The 13,796-nt window shown below is 39.2% G+C and overlaps 3 protein-coding genes across 4 annotated transcripts; 2 read left to right on the top strand and 1 right to left on the bottom strand.

The window, feature by feature from the left end:
• The first annotated feature begins 562 nt into the window (after nucleotides 1-562).
• On the top strand, nucleotides 563-7,175 carry ddb2 (damage-specific DNA binding protein 2). Its single transcript, XM_032590717.1, is given in 12 exon segments — nucleotides 563-685; nucleotides 777-911; nucleotides 1,006-1,115; nucleotides 2,401-2,592; nucleotides 3,053-3,219; nucleotides 4,392-4,491; nucleotides 4,756-4,851; nucleotides 4,853-4,934; nucleotides 5,510-5,655; nucleotides 5,843-5,998; nucleotides 6,090-6,135; nucleotides 6,781-7,175. Coding segments are annotated over 11 exon segments (1,473 nt in total). The 5' UTR covers nucleotides 563-685; nucleotides 777-784; the 3' UTR covers nucleotides 7,032-7,175.
• On the bottom strand, nucleotides 7,027-8,125 carry LOC116737525 (protein FAM180B). 2 transcript variants are annotated; one of them, XM_032590730.1, is made up of 3 exons: nucleotides 7,984-8,125; nucleotides 7,754-7,827; nucleotides 7,027-7,656 (listed from the first exon to the last, which is right to left on the bottom strand). In XM_032590730.1, the coding sequence occupies exons 1-3, from the start codon at nucleotides 8,048-8,050 to the stop codon at nucleotides 7,309-7,311; spliced, it is 489 nt and encodes a 162-aa protein (XP_032446621.1). In that variant the 5' UTR covers nucleotides 8,051-8,125; the 3' UTR covers nucleotides 7,027-7,308. The 2 variants fall into 2 exon arrangements, with proteins under 2 accessions (XP_032446621.1, XP_032446629.1); XM_032590738.1 differs by having other exon boundaries at nucleotides 7,754-7,813; nucleotides 7,984-8,122.
• A 1,713-nt stretch (nucleotides 8,126-9,838) lies between these two features.
• On the top strand, nucleotides 9,839-13,708 carry kbtbd4 (kelch repeat and BTB (POZ) domain containing 4). Its single transcript, XM_032549691.1, is given in 6 exon segments — nucleotides 9,839-9,904; nucleotides 9,906-10,307; nucleotides 10,730-10,871; nucleotides 10,952-11,058; nucleotides 11,907-12,713; nucleotides 12,715-13,708. Coding segments are annotated over 6 exon segments (1,572 nt in total). The 5' UTR covers nucleotides 9,839-9,844; the 3' UTR covers nucleotides 12,769-13,708.
• The last annotated feature ends 88 nt before the right edge of the window (nucleotides 13,709-13,796 follow it).

Raw genomic sequence — 13,796 nt, 5'->3', positions numbered from 1 at the left:
CCCAGAACAAGAACACGTGCTTCCGCTGGTCTTCTTCCGTGTATGACGACAAACACACGACACCAGACAAAAATGTAAACTATGTGAAGTACGCAGAAAAAAAAATATGTGAAACATCCGAGTGTTGATGTAGCAAGTTGAGCATTCTGGCTAACCTAGCAAATGATAAATAGCAGCTAAGAAAAAACTATTAAATGTATAATTTTTCTTCCATTTCAGAAATATGTACTACTTTATTATTATTATTATTATTATTATTATTATTATTATTATTATTATTATTATTATTATATTGACTCACCATTTTTTATAAAAGTTAAAACAACGAAAGCCATACGCAATTTAGATTGTTAATAAACACATTGCTTTCAGCTACCATTTTAACAGCCTTTATATTCAGAATATTCTCAGAGGTTCAGAATATTCTTGTTGGTTCTTCTTTAAAGAAAAAAAAAAGGCAATAATCTTGAAAAAATAAATCATGTCACTTTTGTAGTCTCTTTTTTTTCCAACATCCAGTGAAGTTGTTCTTGATTAACCAGCGCCCCCTGCCGTTCTCCGACTGTATAACACAGAGGTTACAAAACACAAACCTGAAGTCACGTGTAGTGCAGTGTTACGCAAACGCAGAAGTTTCTTATGTTGATTTTTCAGCTCATCCAGCTCTCCCAGCTGACCACCACAGGTAAGCAGCGGCTTCGAACACTATGCGTGAAGGCAGATTGATTGTTGTCGAGTCAAATTACTCTTCTCGTGTTGTGTTGTCGATTTAACAGGCTGAGAAATGAAAAGCAAGCCCACCAAGTCACAGGCAAATGGATCAAAAAGTAAAGTGAAGAAAGGAGCTGCAGAACACACGTCGCTGAGTAAAAAACTGCGAGACAAGATAGATGGAGAAACATCTAAAGCGGGTGTGCTGCATCGATTGGACGACTTCGGTGACTCATTGTGCCAGTGTTGTTTTAGTTTTGGTAGCTGAATGAATGGGTTCTCTTCGTTTTGCAGGGCCTTCTTACAGTTCTGCAGGAGCCCAGAGGAAGACTGGCCCTGGAAGTATACTGCACTACATATACAGGAGTACTTTGGGCCAGAGTCTGCACTCTCAGATGAGACAGGTAAACATCTCTGCTTAGTTCAGGATCAATAAGGGCAGTCTGTATGTAGGGGTCAAATAATCCCTAATTTCTCTTTAGTGGCAAGTCAGTCGTTTCTTTATGTAGCCCTTTACACATCAACAGCATTGCTGACTAAAGTGGTTTTCAAAATAAATGTATAAAGGAAACTAAGACAAGATACATAAAACCGGAAGTGCCACCACATTTTGTAGGTATTAAAAGCCTGCCTGAATAGAAGCATCTTAGGCTTTGATATAAAAAAAAATGAAAATCTTTGTCTAGCAGTGAGGGAATGTTGACCATCTGACCATAAGGAACTGGTGTGACTAAAGAGGTTTTATTTATTGCGTTTACTTGATAGGGCCAGACACATAAAATGCTAATTTAATGTAACAGCAGTCCTATGCCTGTGTAAAAATTGTTCATGCTTACAGCATGAGCAATTTGCAGCAACAACTCAGCTAAATAAAAGGGAGAAAGGGCATTAAGAGCTTTAAAACCAAATAATAAAAGTTTACCATTTATTTTTAAATGGACGGGAAGCCAGTGGAGTGAAAGTAAAACTGCTGTAATGTTTTCCTGTCTGAGGGTGTGAGCTTAAAGCTGAGATGCTTCGTTCTGAAAACTGTTGGGGGTGACTCAGGCATGACTTGGGAATACCGATGGCAGTTGATTCTGATAAAAACAAGAACAAACTACAGAGGCAATTTGTTTGCCAAATTTGTGCTGCTGTAGCACATTTTCTTCAAAATTTGAAGTGTTATGGATTATGAGAAGATATTCTCATTATGGTGCTTGAACTGTTGGCAAATTGGAGCTACCTGTAGCCAGTCAGAACATTGTCATTGGACATAATTAACAATACATTTATTTCCACACAATTGGATATTTTCATTCTCTTTTAATCAAATATATGATTGTATGATTTCAAGTGCTCACCTCGTTATCTCATTTGTGTGTGCCTCTTGTCTCTCTCCTTCAGGCTTTCTATCCAATTCCTGCAGAAATTATTCACTGCATACAATTTTGAGGGATGTTTTTCCAGTGTTGTACAGAGCCCTGAAAAACTCTACATACCTCTCGAACTTATTTGGGTTGTAAATTTATGCACAAAATTATTCCTGACAGGGATGATCAGAGATTAATGTAGTTGAGAATGAGAAGACCTGTAACAGCAGACATGTTTAGGCCTGGCTTGGATTTTTCCTGCGGCGTTCTGCGGCATACCGAATGAAAATCTGGTTTTAAAAAAACCCCAAAACAAAACTTTTTTTGTCTCTCGCAGTGTCTCCAGGAGCCGTTTGTTCGATCTCTGTCATCCTACCATTTTCATGGCGCCAGCAGTCCATTTGATCGCAGAATCACCTGCTTGGAGTGGCACCCCACTCATCCCACCACTGTGGCTGCAGCCTCAAAAGGGGGGGACATTTTTCTGTGGGACTTTGAGAAGTCTGAAACAAAAAGCTTTACTCGAGGGGTGAGTTGATGAGTCTGATTGGATTTATCTCAACAGCATGGAGGGGTCCTGCTGCTCTTTATAATCATCTGCAATCCTTTTGTGGCTAAAGATAGTAGGTGGATTTGTAGAAGTGTGCATCCTTGATGTGCCTTTCGACAACCTCTTTTGATTCTCTGCTTAGATGGGGGCTGGAGACTCAGTAACAGACATGAAGTTTAACCTGTTAAATCCCAGTCAGCTCTTCACCTCGTCTATGGGCGGTACAACATCTCTGCAGGATTTCAGTGGGACAACCCTAACAGTGTTTACATCCACAGACTCCCTGAAGTAAGACTAATAGGTCTTTTTCTTTCTCCATCAGGGCTGTAAGCTCACTCGGTCTAGCATCAGTCTTCTTATCAGGCGGCCCCCAGCAGATTCAGGCATTTCCATGCAAAGCGAATGCATTATTGGCCTGCATTTGTATTTGTGTGTGCAGAACGGAGCGGGAGACTTCATTGGCGGGATGAAGTTTTGCCCCACAGACTTCTCCAGAGTTTATGCGGCTTCTGGCGAGGGGAAGTTGACCCTGCATAGCTTTGAGGGCCACACTCCCACCCTGCTGTCCAGAACACAAGACTGCAGTCATGATCACCACAATGTTTGGTGAGGAAACTGAAAGGAAGACTGATGCTTGACAGTGGCAACATTTGCCTTTGAAAAGTATTTATAAGCCTAGAACTATTTTTGTTTTGTCACATTACAACCACAAATCTCTGCGGTGATTTCATGTGTTGCAACAACTATATCTAAATTTAAAGTTTTTTAAAAGTGGAATCGTTATTTTGGCAATTTCTGTTTTTTTATTTATATTTGTGCTTCTGATAGCTAAAATCCAGTGCTACAAATTATTTTCAGAAGTCCTCTATGAAGTATATATTGTGTATTTTAATCTTTAAGTTTCTGTGAACGTCTAGCACAACCAATCAATCTGGGGGTGTACCGATAAATTGGCTGATTGGTCGGCCAGATTTCCTTGATTTGGGGTAATTGGCGTAAACTTACATGTGAAATTGATCTTGTGTAGCCCCACAAAGGTCTGAAAATCAGCCTCTGTCACTTTTTGCTCTTCCATGAAAGTGTCGTAACTGATAGTCACCTCATAGTTGCCAAGTTGCCAATTTAGAGCAACTATGTCACAGTGTCGGATACCGAGAAAAATCCCTATTGGTCAGAATCGTCAGGTTCAAATTTTTAAAGATCCATGATAAGTGCATCCTTAAATAAATAATCTGAAAATACAAAAAGGTACACCCACCAAGACATGACTGACCTCCTTAAATGACATGCTGAGTAAAGAGAGCATTAATTTGAAGCAACAAAAGGCCCATGACAAATCTAGAGGAGCTACTCAACAAGTCGAGTCGCTACTTTTGGTTTTTATGTAAAAGGTTTGTGGCTCCAATATCACAAAATGTTAAAGAATTGTGTTGATATATTTGTGAGGCACAGTAGAAACTGTTTATGCTTTTCTAGTTTTCTGTTTTTTGCTCTTTTTGTGTATAAGCTATCCTAAGTTAGTTTGTTTTTTGTGTCTAAAAGTCATTCTCTAAACCTCAAAACAAATTAGTTTATTTCTATTGATTTGTTTGATTAAGTACTAAAGCATAAAAAAGTTTGTTGGGGGGGTTGAATGTTACATAATGGAGTAGACTGAATTCTGTAACTTTCTAAATTGATGTAATGTTTTTAACTATTATTTATCACAAATGTCGCATATGACACCATTTTGCTGATTATTGCTTACATTTTCTAAATGGTTCTTCTTTTTTTCCCAGCTTTTGGTACTGTTGTGTCGACGTGTCTGTGAGTCGGCAGATGCTTGTGACTGGGGACAACATGGGAGAGCTTCTACTTCTGGGTCTGGATGGGAAAAAGGTTTGTTCTTACAGCCATTTCACAGCAGTCTTCTAAAAATTGTTTTATTTTTGAATGTACTAAATGAATCTGAGTTGAGAATTTATTTAAAGCAAAGGATTGAAGACGTAAAAGGTCTGCAATTGGTAGCAATCAATCATTTTGTTCATGTTCAGGAAGTAGGAAGACATTTGGTGAAATCAAAGTCAGTATTACTTCCAGTCAAGAGAAATATGATGGTTATGTTAAAAACCATTTGTTGCATTTGCTCTGTTTAATTGTTAGATTTTCAGCAGTAAGTTGCACAAAGCCAAAGTGACACATGCAGAGTTTAACTCCCGATGCGACTGGTTGCTGGCGACGGCCTCGGTTGATCACACAGGTGAAGCTCTGGGATCTGAGGAACATCCAGGACAAGAAGAGCTTCCTCTACGAAATGCCTCACGAGAAAGCCGTCAACTCAGGTTGGAATTCTGTGTCTTTGGTAAACTTTTATTTTTTAATTCTTTACAAGTCTGGTTCATACTGAAGCAATACAACCTTTTGGATGTCAAGTATCAGAGGAAAAATTAATTTTCTTTAGATTGATTTAAAATTCTTCAGGCTTCATTCCAGAGCGTTGCTTCTGGCCCAGAGGGAAAAAAAACAAACAAAACAAATTAGTTTTGATAAAAGATAAAAGAAACAACTGAACTCCGAATTTTTGGGGGTTGTTTAATAATAACAGAAATTCTCTATTATTCTAGCATTTAGCTAATAGAAATACTTTTGACCTATTAAAGGAAGAGGTTTTACTAAGTATTGTTAAATGGTTAAAAATAATATTTTCATTCAGTACAGATAAATATTTGGATTCTAGTTTACTTTATACCAGATATCTTTAAAAAAACAAACTGCTTTTTCTCAAGGGGCTGTGAGCAAATCATCTCTCAGCATGATTTAATATAAGAAATGAGAGCGAATATTTGAAGAAATTTAAAGTTAGGACCTTATTAAGAGATAAAGACCTAAAGGAACCCGTTCTGTTAACCTACTGCAGCCTATTTCAACCCTTTGGACGCCTCCAAGCTGCTCACAACAGATCAGCACGACCAGATCCGCGTGTACTCCTCCTCTGATTGGTCAAAGCCTCAGCACATCATTCAGCACCCACACAGGCAGTTTCAGCACCTCACACCTATCAAGGTTTGCTGTCTCTCTTCAAGTTTATTTCAGTGGGAATAAAAAGAAAATATGACTTTATAAACATTTGATTAAAAAATCCATCTGGTTTTATGACTAAAAAATCTTATTTTGGGCACTATGGCTGTAGAAAGATATATATTTTTTATGAGAGTCTGTCTGTGACAACAAAATAATGATTGTTCTGTAGGCCACCTGGCATCCCCTGTATGACCTGATTGTGGCGGGCCGATACCCTGATGACCGCATCTGCACCGGAGATCAGAGGTCCATTGACGTCTTTGACTCCAACAGTGGGGAGTTGGTGTTTCAGATGTATGACTCCACTGCCTCAGGGATCAAATCGGTGAGTATCACTTAATTTGAAATGTCAAGTTAAAACAAACTAATTCAGGACCTTTTTAAACCAAGAGATTCTTTTTGTCTTTTTTCTACAGATCAACAAGTTCAGTCCAATGGGTGACGTCATCGCATCTGGAATGGGTGAGTTATCTTCATAGTTACACCTGAATCATATTTTGTTGTATTAAAGCTACAAACTTTCAGTGGATTTTATTGGGATACTTTATACGACACACCAATACAGAGTAGTGAATAACTGAAGGATAATCATATTTGGTTTTGGGGGTATAATTTGCTCATTCTTTTTGGAAAATAAGATCTGTTTTGGTTCATTTTGACACATGAATATGATTTAGTCTAAATCTCTAAATTGTAACTGTTTCTATATCTTAAGGGTTGTTATCCTCCTATAAGTCCTTTTGTCACTTTTTTTTTTCCAAGGCCAGAATCGGCCATCTAGTCGTACATAACTAATATTTTCCCACAAGCGCTGTGGATCTCTGCAGCTTCTTATGTGGCTTTTGGCTGCACTGGATTTTATTTAGATTTAGAGGTATCAGAATAAAGGGGGATGGATGACACAAAAAGCCCTTTCCACATTTATATTTGTGAAAATTTTGGAAAATCATCAGTTTTTTCCTTCACTTCACAGTTATGTACTACTTTATGTCTTCATGTCAGTAGATTCATTACAGTTTGTGAAGTGCAGTATAAATAAATGTGAAAAAAGTTTAAGAGGAATAAAAGCTGAATTCAACAGTAAAACTCTCTTATGATTGCTCTCAGGTGTAACACTACTGATCTGGGACCACGATGAGTCGCTGGTCAGCGGCCGACACAAACCGATCGAGGAAACGTCGGCTGCAGCAGACGGGGTCAGAGGTCAGCGGAGGGGTCAGCAGCGCTCTGGCAGAGACCGAAGGGGTCCGACCGGGGATGCAAAGCTAAAGAAAAAGCTAGCTTCTCTGGAAGAAACCGAGGCCAAAACCAAAACCGGGTGCACCAAACAAAAACAAACTCAGAAGAGGAAACTGTAGAGAGCTGAGAAATTTAAGTTTATTTTTGTACATTTCTCTGTTAGTGTTTTGTGTTTCTAACATCAGGGATTGTTTGCATGTTGACAAACAATACAAACCATATAAAATGGTTCGTATTTTATATGAACCATTCGTATTTGCAGGGCTGTGTACATTTTTCCTGCACTTTTTCTACTGTAAAATAATAAATATCTTCATTCGTATATTGCTGAATATTTCTTTAAAAAAATGTTTCTTGTATAATTTTAATATCCAAGCTTCCGTCTTTATGATTTCTTTAAGCATAATTGTAGAGAAAACCTCCCCGTAGGTCATAGGTGGTGATGTTTGCCAGCTGGATAAGCGCTCCACCCCAAGCCTCTCGCTCCTCCTTGTTCCTCTGGACCCCAACCTGCAGAGCAGAATACACCATGCTCAGAACCTGGTTCTCAAACTGATCCTGAGTCAGAGGAGTCTTCCGACGAGCCTCCTGTGTCTTTATCATGAGCTCTGTCGAGATCAGAGTCCTTGGAATGCCGTCATTGATCTGAGACAAGAATTCCCGTCCTTTCCTCATCGATGCCAGCTCTTCGTCCAACAGGAAAACATTGTTATCCTTGTTTAACTCAACCCCACTCAGTAAAATCTGTGAAGAATACGGAAAATATATTTTTACCACAGAAAAGAAACGGCATAGATGCTTTAGTTATCTGAAAGTTTGTAGAGGTCAGACATAAAGCTACCTCAAACATCAGGTTTGCATCGGAGAGATCAGCATTTGGACCTAGAGCCTGCTGCCACATCTGAAGAGGAAAAACTATAATCGTCATAGATTTAATTATACTACTGCTAAAAATTGAGCTGATTTACCATTATAACTGTCATTACTTCAGTATCTACAATGCAAACTGGACAACACATGAATTACCTTAGTGTAATGGCATAAACTATCAGAATGTCTTGTTGTACTCACCTTGCAGCACTTGACCAAGCCAAAGCCATAGAATAATTGGGAGCCAGAGTCTTAGTTGTGGATTCATGCCTCTCTAGATTAGAACAAAAAGAGGAAAAGCAACATCTGCCCTACCTCTCCACTCATGGAAAGAAGAAAACTTCCCCTGAATACCACAGATTTTTTTTCAACTTGGAAAACAGGCAGAAACCAGATGGCTCCTCTGGAGCAAGTCTAGGTTGTGGAAATTTTTCTAATTTAGATATTCTTTATCTTGCAAAACACAAAGTGAAAAGATTCACTTAAATATTTTTATCTGAATACCAAGCACAGGTAAGGAAAATCTGAATTCTTCTCTCAGTTCTCATCCTTAGATTCTAGGGGAGAAAAAAAAAAAACATCACGTGGAAACTGTAGTGAAGAAAGCAATCCCAGACGATCTATTCTAAGTCATAGTATTGTGATCAAAAGTTTTCATGAAAATATGAATGGAGGTAATAACCTAAATAGGACCTCTCAGACTGACTTCCAGGCTGAGAGTTCTACCAGGGAGGAAATTCTGACAAAACTGCTCAACTCCACTTCTTCTTCATACCATTTGTTCATTAATGTTTTAAACACACCTTCACCAAACAGCTTTATTAACATATGCTTACTGAGATTCAATTACATATTTTGTTGTTTTCAATAAGACTGCAGTAATGAGGTTCTGCCACAGGGGGGCGGTAAGCGTTTGGCGCTATCTTAGTTTAACCTTTTACAACAGTTATTCCGGTGAACAGTTCAGCTGCCTCTGAATGCTGCAACAGTGTAAATAAAGGTAGCGTAACTGCATGGCTATCACAGTTATATATATATATATATATATTCGTTTAGTTCCATGTTTTTTTCAGAATATTTTGGTAGAACATTTATTAGAAAAAAAAGCTGGCGGCTTTCTGCTGCGAGCGCTAGCGGCAGACAAACACAACAACACAGCTAGCGATAACCTAGCTTAGCCAATCAGCATCACTTTTCACTTGTTTTGGTGGATCTTTGCATGTTGAAGACCCTTTATTAGAAAACGTGTGTAGACTGAACGATTTAATTGTTCGTCGTAAAACAACAACAACTAATAAACACGTCTGAATATTTGAATATCTCAGTTCAATAGTCTAGTGAGCTTTGGAGTGGTACATATTTCTGCAAAAACTCAGAAGTTAGTAATATATACTTTATTGTCCAAATTGAGGAATTATAGTCAGTGAGGAGACATAGCTTTAGAAACAAAAATAAAACCTGCAAACTCCTCTCGTTGACAGCATCCTATTCAATTTTTAATTGAATACATTAATAATTAATAGTTAATACATTATCCAACGAAACATCTTACTCATAAGTAAAATGAAGATTTTACTATTCAGACCTGCTGATTATAAAAAGGTAACATTCAAAACATGCTGTATCCTGTTGCTGTTTTAATTATTATTATTAAAGAAAATCTATGATAACTTTTTGTATGAAGAACAATAAAAAAAAATACTAGGTACCTACCTAGAATAAACCCTAAGAATAAACAGTAAAAACTGAATGTTTTAAAAAGCTACAATACTTAAGAGATCTTAGTAGGTACATGTGTACTAAGTTATCCTGTTCTCCGAAATCACGCCGAGATACATGTGGAGCAACTGGTAGATCAGTTCTCTAGACAAACTGTTCTTTGATAAGCATCTAATTTATGTCTCCACTAATACATTTAATATGTATTTAGCATACTTACGTATTTACAGTTGCTGTAAAGCCTCTGATAAATGATAACTAACGTCCTTCCATCTAATACACTGTTTATTTTTCCCTAATAATCAGGTGTTAACATTTGTTTTTAACATGGCAGGCAGCAAAGATGGAGTCCGGTGAGGAGGGCGGCGTCAGTGTCGGCGGCTCTGTGGGAGAGGAGAACTACTTTCCTCGGATACACCTTCACTGACCGCTCTCATTCCAGCCGCGTGGTGAAGAGCATCATGGACCTATGCCTGGAGGACGGCCTGTTTGCAGATGTCACCGTCACTGTGGATGAAAGGCAGTTTCACCTGCACCGGCTGGTGCTGTCAGCGCAGAGCAGCTTCTTCCGCTCCATGTTCACCTCCAACCTCAAAGAGTCCCACAACCGCTTCATCGAGCTGAAGGACGTGAGCGCCTCCGTCTTCCAGCTGCTGGTTGACTACATCTACCACGGCACCATCAAGCTGCGGGTGGAGGAGCTGCAGGATACCTACGAGATGGCGGATATGTACCAGCTGACAGCTCTGTTTGAGGAATGCTCCCGCTTCCTCTCACGGACAGTGGAGGTCAAGAATTGCTTACAGGTGATTTCAATCAATCAGTCAAGTTTATTTGTACAGCACATTTCAGCAACAAGGCAGGTCAAAATGCTTTACATAATAAAACACAGAAATACAAAGTCACAGAACACACAGTCAACAATTGAAGCATTATATTTTGTCAATCGTTACACATCAAAATGTTGATTGTTTCAAAATCAACTCTAAACAGGTGGGTTTTTAGCTTAGATTTAAGGCAGCTGCTTTAAAATTTTCTGGAGGTTTGTTCCAGCTTTGTGGTGCTTTGAAGCTGAATGCTGCTTCTCCATGTTTGGTCCTGGTTCTGGGGATGAAGAGCAGACCAGAATCTGAAGACTTTATTGATTTGTCACTGGCGTTGCAGGCCAGGCTGATTTAGAACATTTAGAACACTAAATCTTTTTTCTGTTTTTTTTTTTTTCTTCTAGGTGATGTGGCTCGCAGACAGACACAGTGACCAGGAGCTGTATACCGCAGCCAAGCAATGTGCTAAAATCCACCTCGCCCAGCTGCATCAGACCGAAGAATATCTCAATCTGCCCCTCTGCCTGCTGCTGGACATCATCAAGGGTATTACAGTTAGATTTTAAAGCATAAGAATTGTAACCTCTCTTGATCAACTTCTCAATCGGCTCTGTCTCTGTGTTTAGATGGTGTTCCCAGCTCCCAGAATCCAACGATGGCCATTGAGTCGTGGATAAACCACAACAAGGTGGAGAGGGAGGAGTTCTCCTGCCTTCTCCAGGAGAATCTGAAGGTAGAATTTAAACACCTGCCAATCAGATTTTTATCAGCTAGTGTCAGATTTCCAGTTTTTTCATGTCTAGTTGATAATTTATTTTCTTTTCAAGGGTTTTAAAAAGGTACAGAACAAAGAAGTTATTCAACATTTCAATGTATCAAACATTGAACCTGAAGGAAAGAAAGGTTCCAAGGTTGCAGGTTCCAACATGAAGCTAATAATTTTGAAAGAAAAACCCCAGAAAATAAAAGAAATACAAAATCATTCCTAACTCTTGTCTGACTTTTACTAAACCCTAAAAGTGAATCAAATAGCTTTCCAATCAATCAATTGGTACGTCATTAGTCAAGTTGATGATTTCAAAGAAAAGAAAAGTTTTCTGTAAATATTATTCTAGTTTTTCAGTCCACTATAAACATGGGAAGGACAAGAGCATGTTGTGATAATAGATCTAGTAATATTAATTATTTTTTGAAGGGCAGTTGTGTTTACAAAGTCTTCATAATCCATTTCATTTTCAGCTACGTGTTTTTTTTTATTGCCGTTTTATTTATAGTTTTTGTTTGTTGTGTTTTGTTTTTTACATTTATAGTTTCTTCCAGGTTAAGTGTTCTTTAAAAAAAAGTATAGTTTATTCATCTATGAAAGGATGAACTTGGTTTATCATGCCATTATCAGTATGTTACTTGAAGCTGGTCTAAAAACAACAATATCATTGTTTATTGCAATAATTACTGGGACAATTTATTGTCCAGCAAAATGTCTTATTGTGACAGATCTAAGTAGTAATGATAATAATAAGGTGATTGGTTCTCGTCATGGCTTATTTCTGTCACTAAAATCTCTTTCTGGGTCCATGGCAGGAAATCGGGGAGAACGTCCACATCTACCTGATCGGTAAAGAGGAGACGAGGACTCACTCCCTTGCCGTGTCTCTGCATTGTGATGAGGACGATGCGATCAGCGTGAGCGGCCAGAACAGTCTCTGCCATCAGATCACCGCCGCCTGTAAACATGGCGGGGACCTGTACGTGGTGGGGGGGTCCATCCCCCGCCGCATGTGGAAGTGCAACATGCACACCATGGACTGGGAGCGCTGTGCACCGTTGCCTAGAGACCGCCTCCACCACACCATGGTGTCTGTCGCCTCTGAAGACGCCATCTACTCCCTGGGCGGGAAGACGTTGCAGGACACGCTGTCGAACGCCATCATTTACTACACAGTGAAGGACAACATGTGGACAGAGACGAGCCAGTTGGACACAGCCGTGTCCGGGGCCGCTGGCGTCAACCTGGGAGGAACCATTTACCTGCTCGGAGGCGAGGAGAACGACATGGACTTTTTCACAAAGCCGTCCCGTCTCATCCAGTGCTTCGACACCTCCTCCCAGAAGTGCCAGATCAAACCGTACATGCTGCCGTTTGCGGGCTGTATGCACGCCGCCGTCCACATGGACGTCATCTTCATCGTAGGCGAAGGGGACTCGCTGGTGTGCTACAACCCTCTGCTGGAGAGCTTCACGCGGCTGCGCTTCCCAGAGGTGTGGAGCTGCATCCCTTCTCTGTGGAAGGTGGCCAGCTGTAACGGCTGCATATACGTCTTCAGGGACAAGTGTAAGAAAGGCGACGCTAACACGTTAAAGTTTAACCCGGCCACATCTGTGGTCTCAGGTTATCAAAGGTATAAAGATCCTCCTAACGAACTGGCAGTTTGTACTGGCCTGAGGATTTCCAATCTACGGTCCACAATCATCGCAATGACAGACGTCGGTGTGACTTACAGTGACTTCAGATCTGCTAAAAAGATTCCCACTCAGCTGTGTTAGCCATTCCAAAACCTCAGCTGTGTCTGTGAGATGCTTCTGTATCAGCGTGTTGTTGTGTATCTCTTAGCTGGGGACCGAATGTGTCGTAACAGTGTGACCAGTGATGATCAAAGCTGTTGTTTCCTGTGCACTGCTCGTATATTAACATGCATGAAGTGCTTTAGTGGTCAGTAAAAAACTCCTCACTGAATTGTAATCATCAGGCTGCTGAAAGTGGCTAAGTTTTCACACATTTTAAGTCTGTAAACATAATATCAGAGAATGTTTTGTAGCTTTTCAACGTTTACATTTTTATGTATGCTGTACTGGTTCGAGTTCATGTGTTCTGATAAATGGTAAAACCTGCATAGAGTCACTTTTAGTTTTTATTTGGTCAGTCAGCCTTCAAAGTCTTTAAATAATGGTGGATGTTTCTAAAATTCAAAAAGTACATGATTAAAAAAATGCGGTGCCTTGTAAATTTATTAATACTTGTTGAACTATAAATATGTTTAACTGAGAATTTATGGTAGATCAACACAGAGTGTTAGTATTTGGTTTCTTCCTGTGTTTAACAAAAAGGTAGAGAGTCAGAAAAGGTAGATTAGCAGAACCATTGAGTCTTACTGGGATTTATTCGGAAACAGTTTTCCAATCAAACAGTTCAACTCTTAAAAATAAGACTAAAAGTCAAATGAGGGATTTTTAAACTGTCTAATTCTAGAGTCTAATTCTACTTCATCTAAAGTAGCAGGTAAATAAGTAGAACAAAAATGGTACATGTTTTTTTAAAGAAGTGTGTACATTTGCTGTTGATGCTCTTTTGTTTTGATACCCTTAAATAAAATCCAGTGAAACTATTCAGAGGTTTCCGAATTAGTAAATGGAGACCAATTGTGTATAAATTTCAATACGGCTGTTCTTTTAAATCCTCAAAGGCTTTTTAGC

The sequence above is a fragment of the Xiphophorus hellerii genome, chromosome 2 (genome assembly GCF_003331165.1).
Source record: "Xiphophorus hellerii strain 12219 chromosome 2, Xiphophorus_hellerii-4.1, whole genome shotgun sequence".
Classification (NCBI taxonomy): domain Eukaryota; kingdom Metazoa; phylum Chordata; class Actinopteri; order Cyprinodontiformes; family Poeciliidae; genus Xiphophorus; species Xiphophorus hellerii.
Note: the sequence above shows the minus strand (reverse complement) of the source record. Positions and strands in the feature narration are given on the sequence as shown.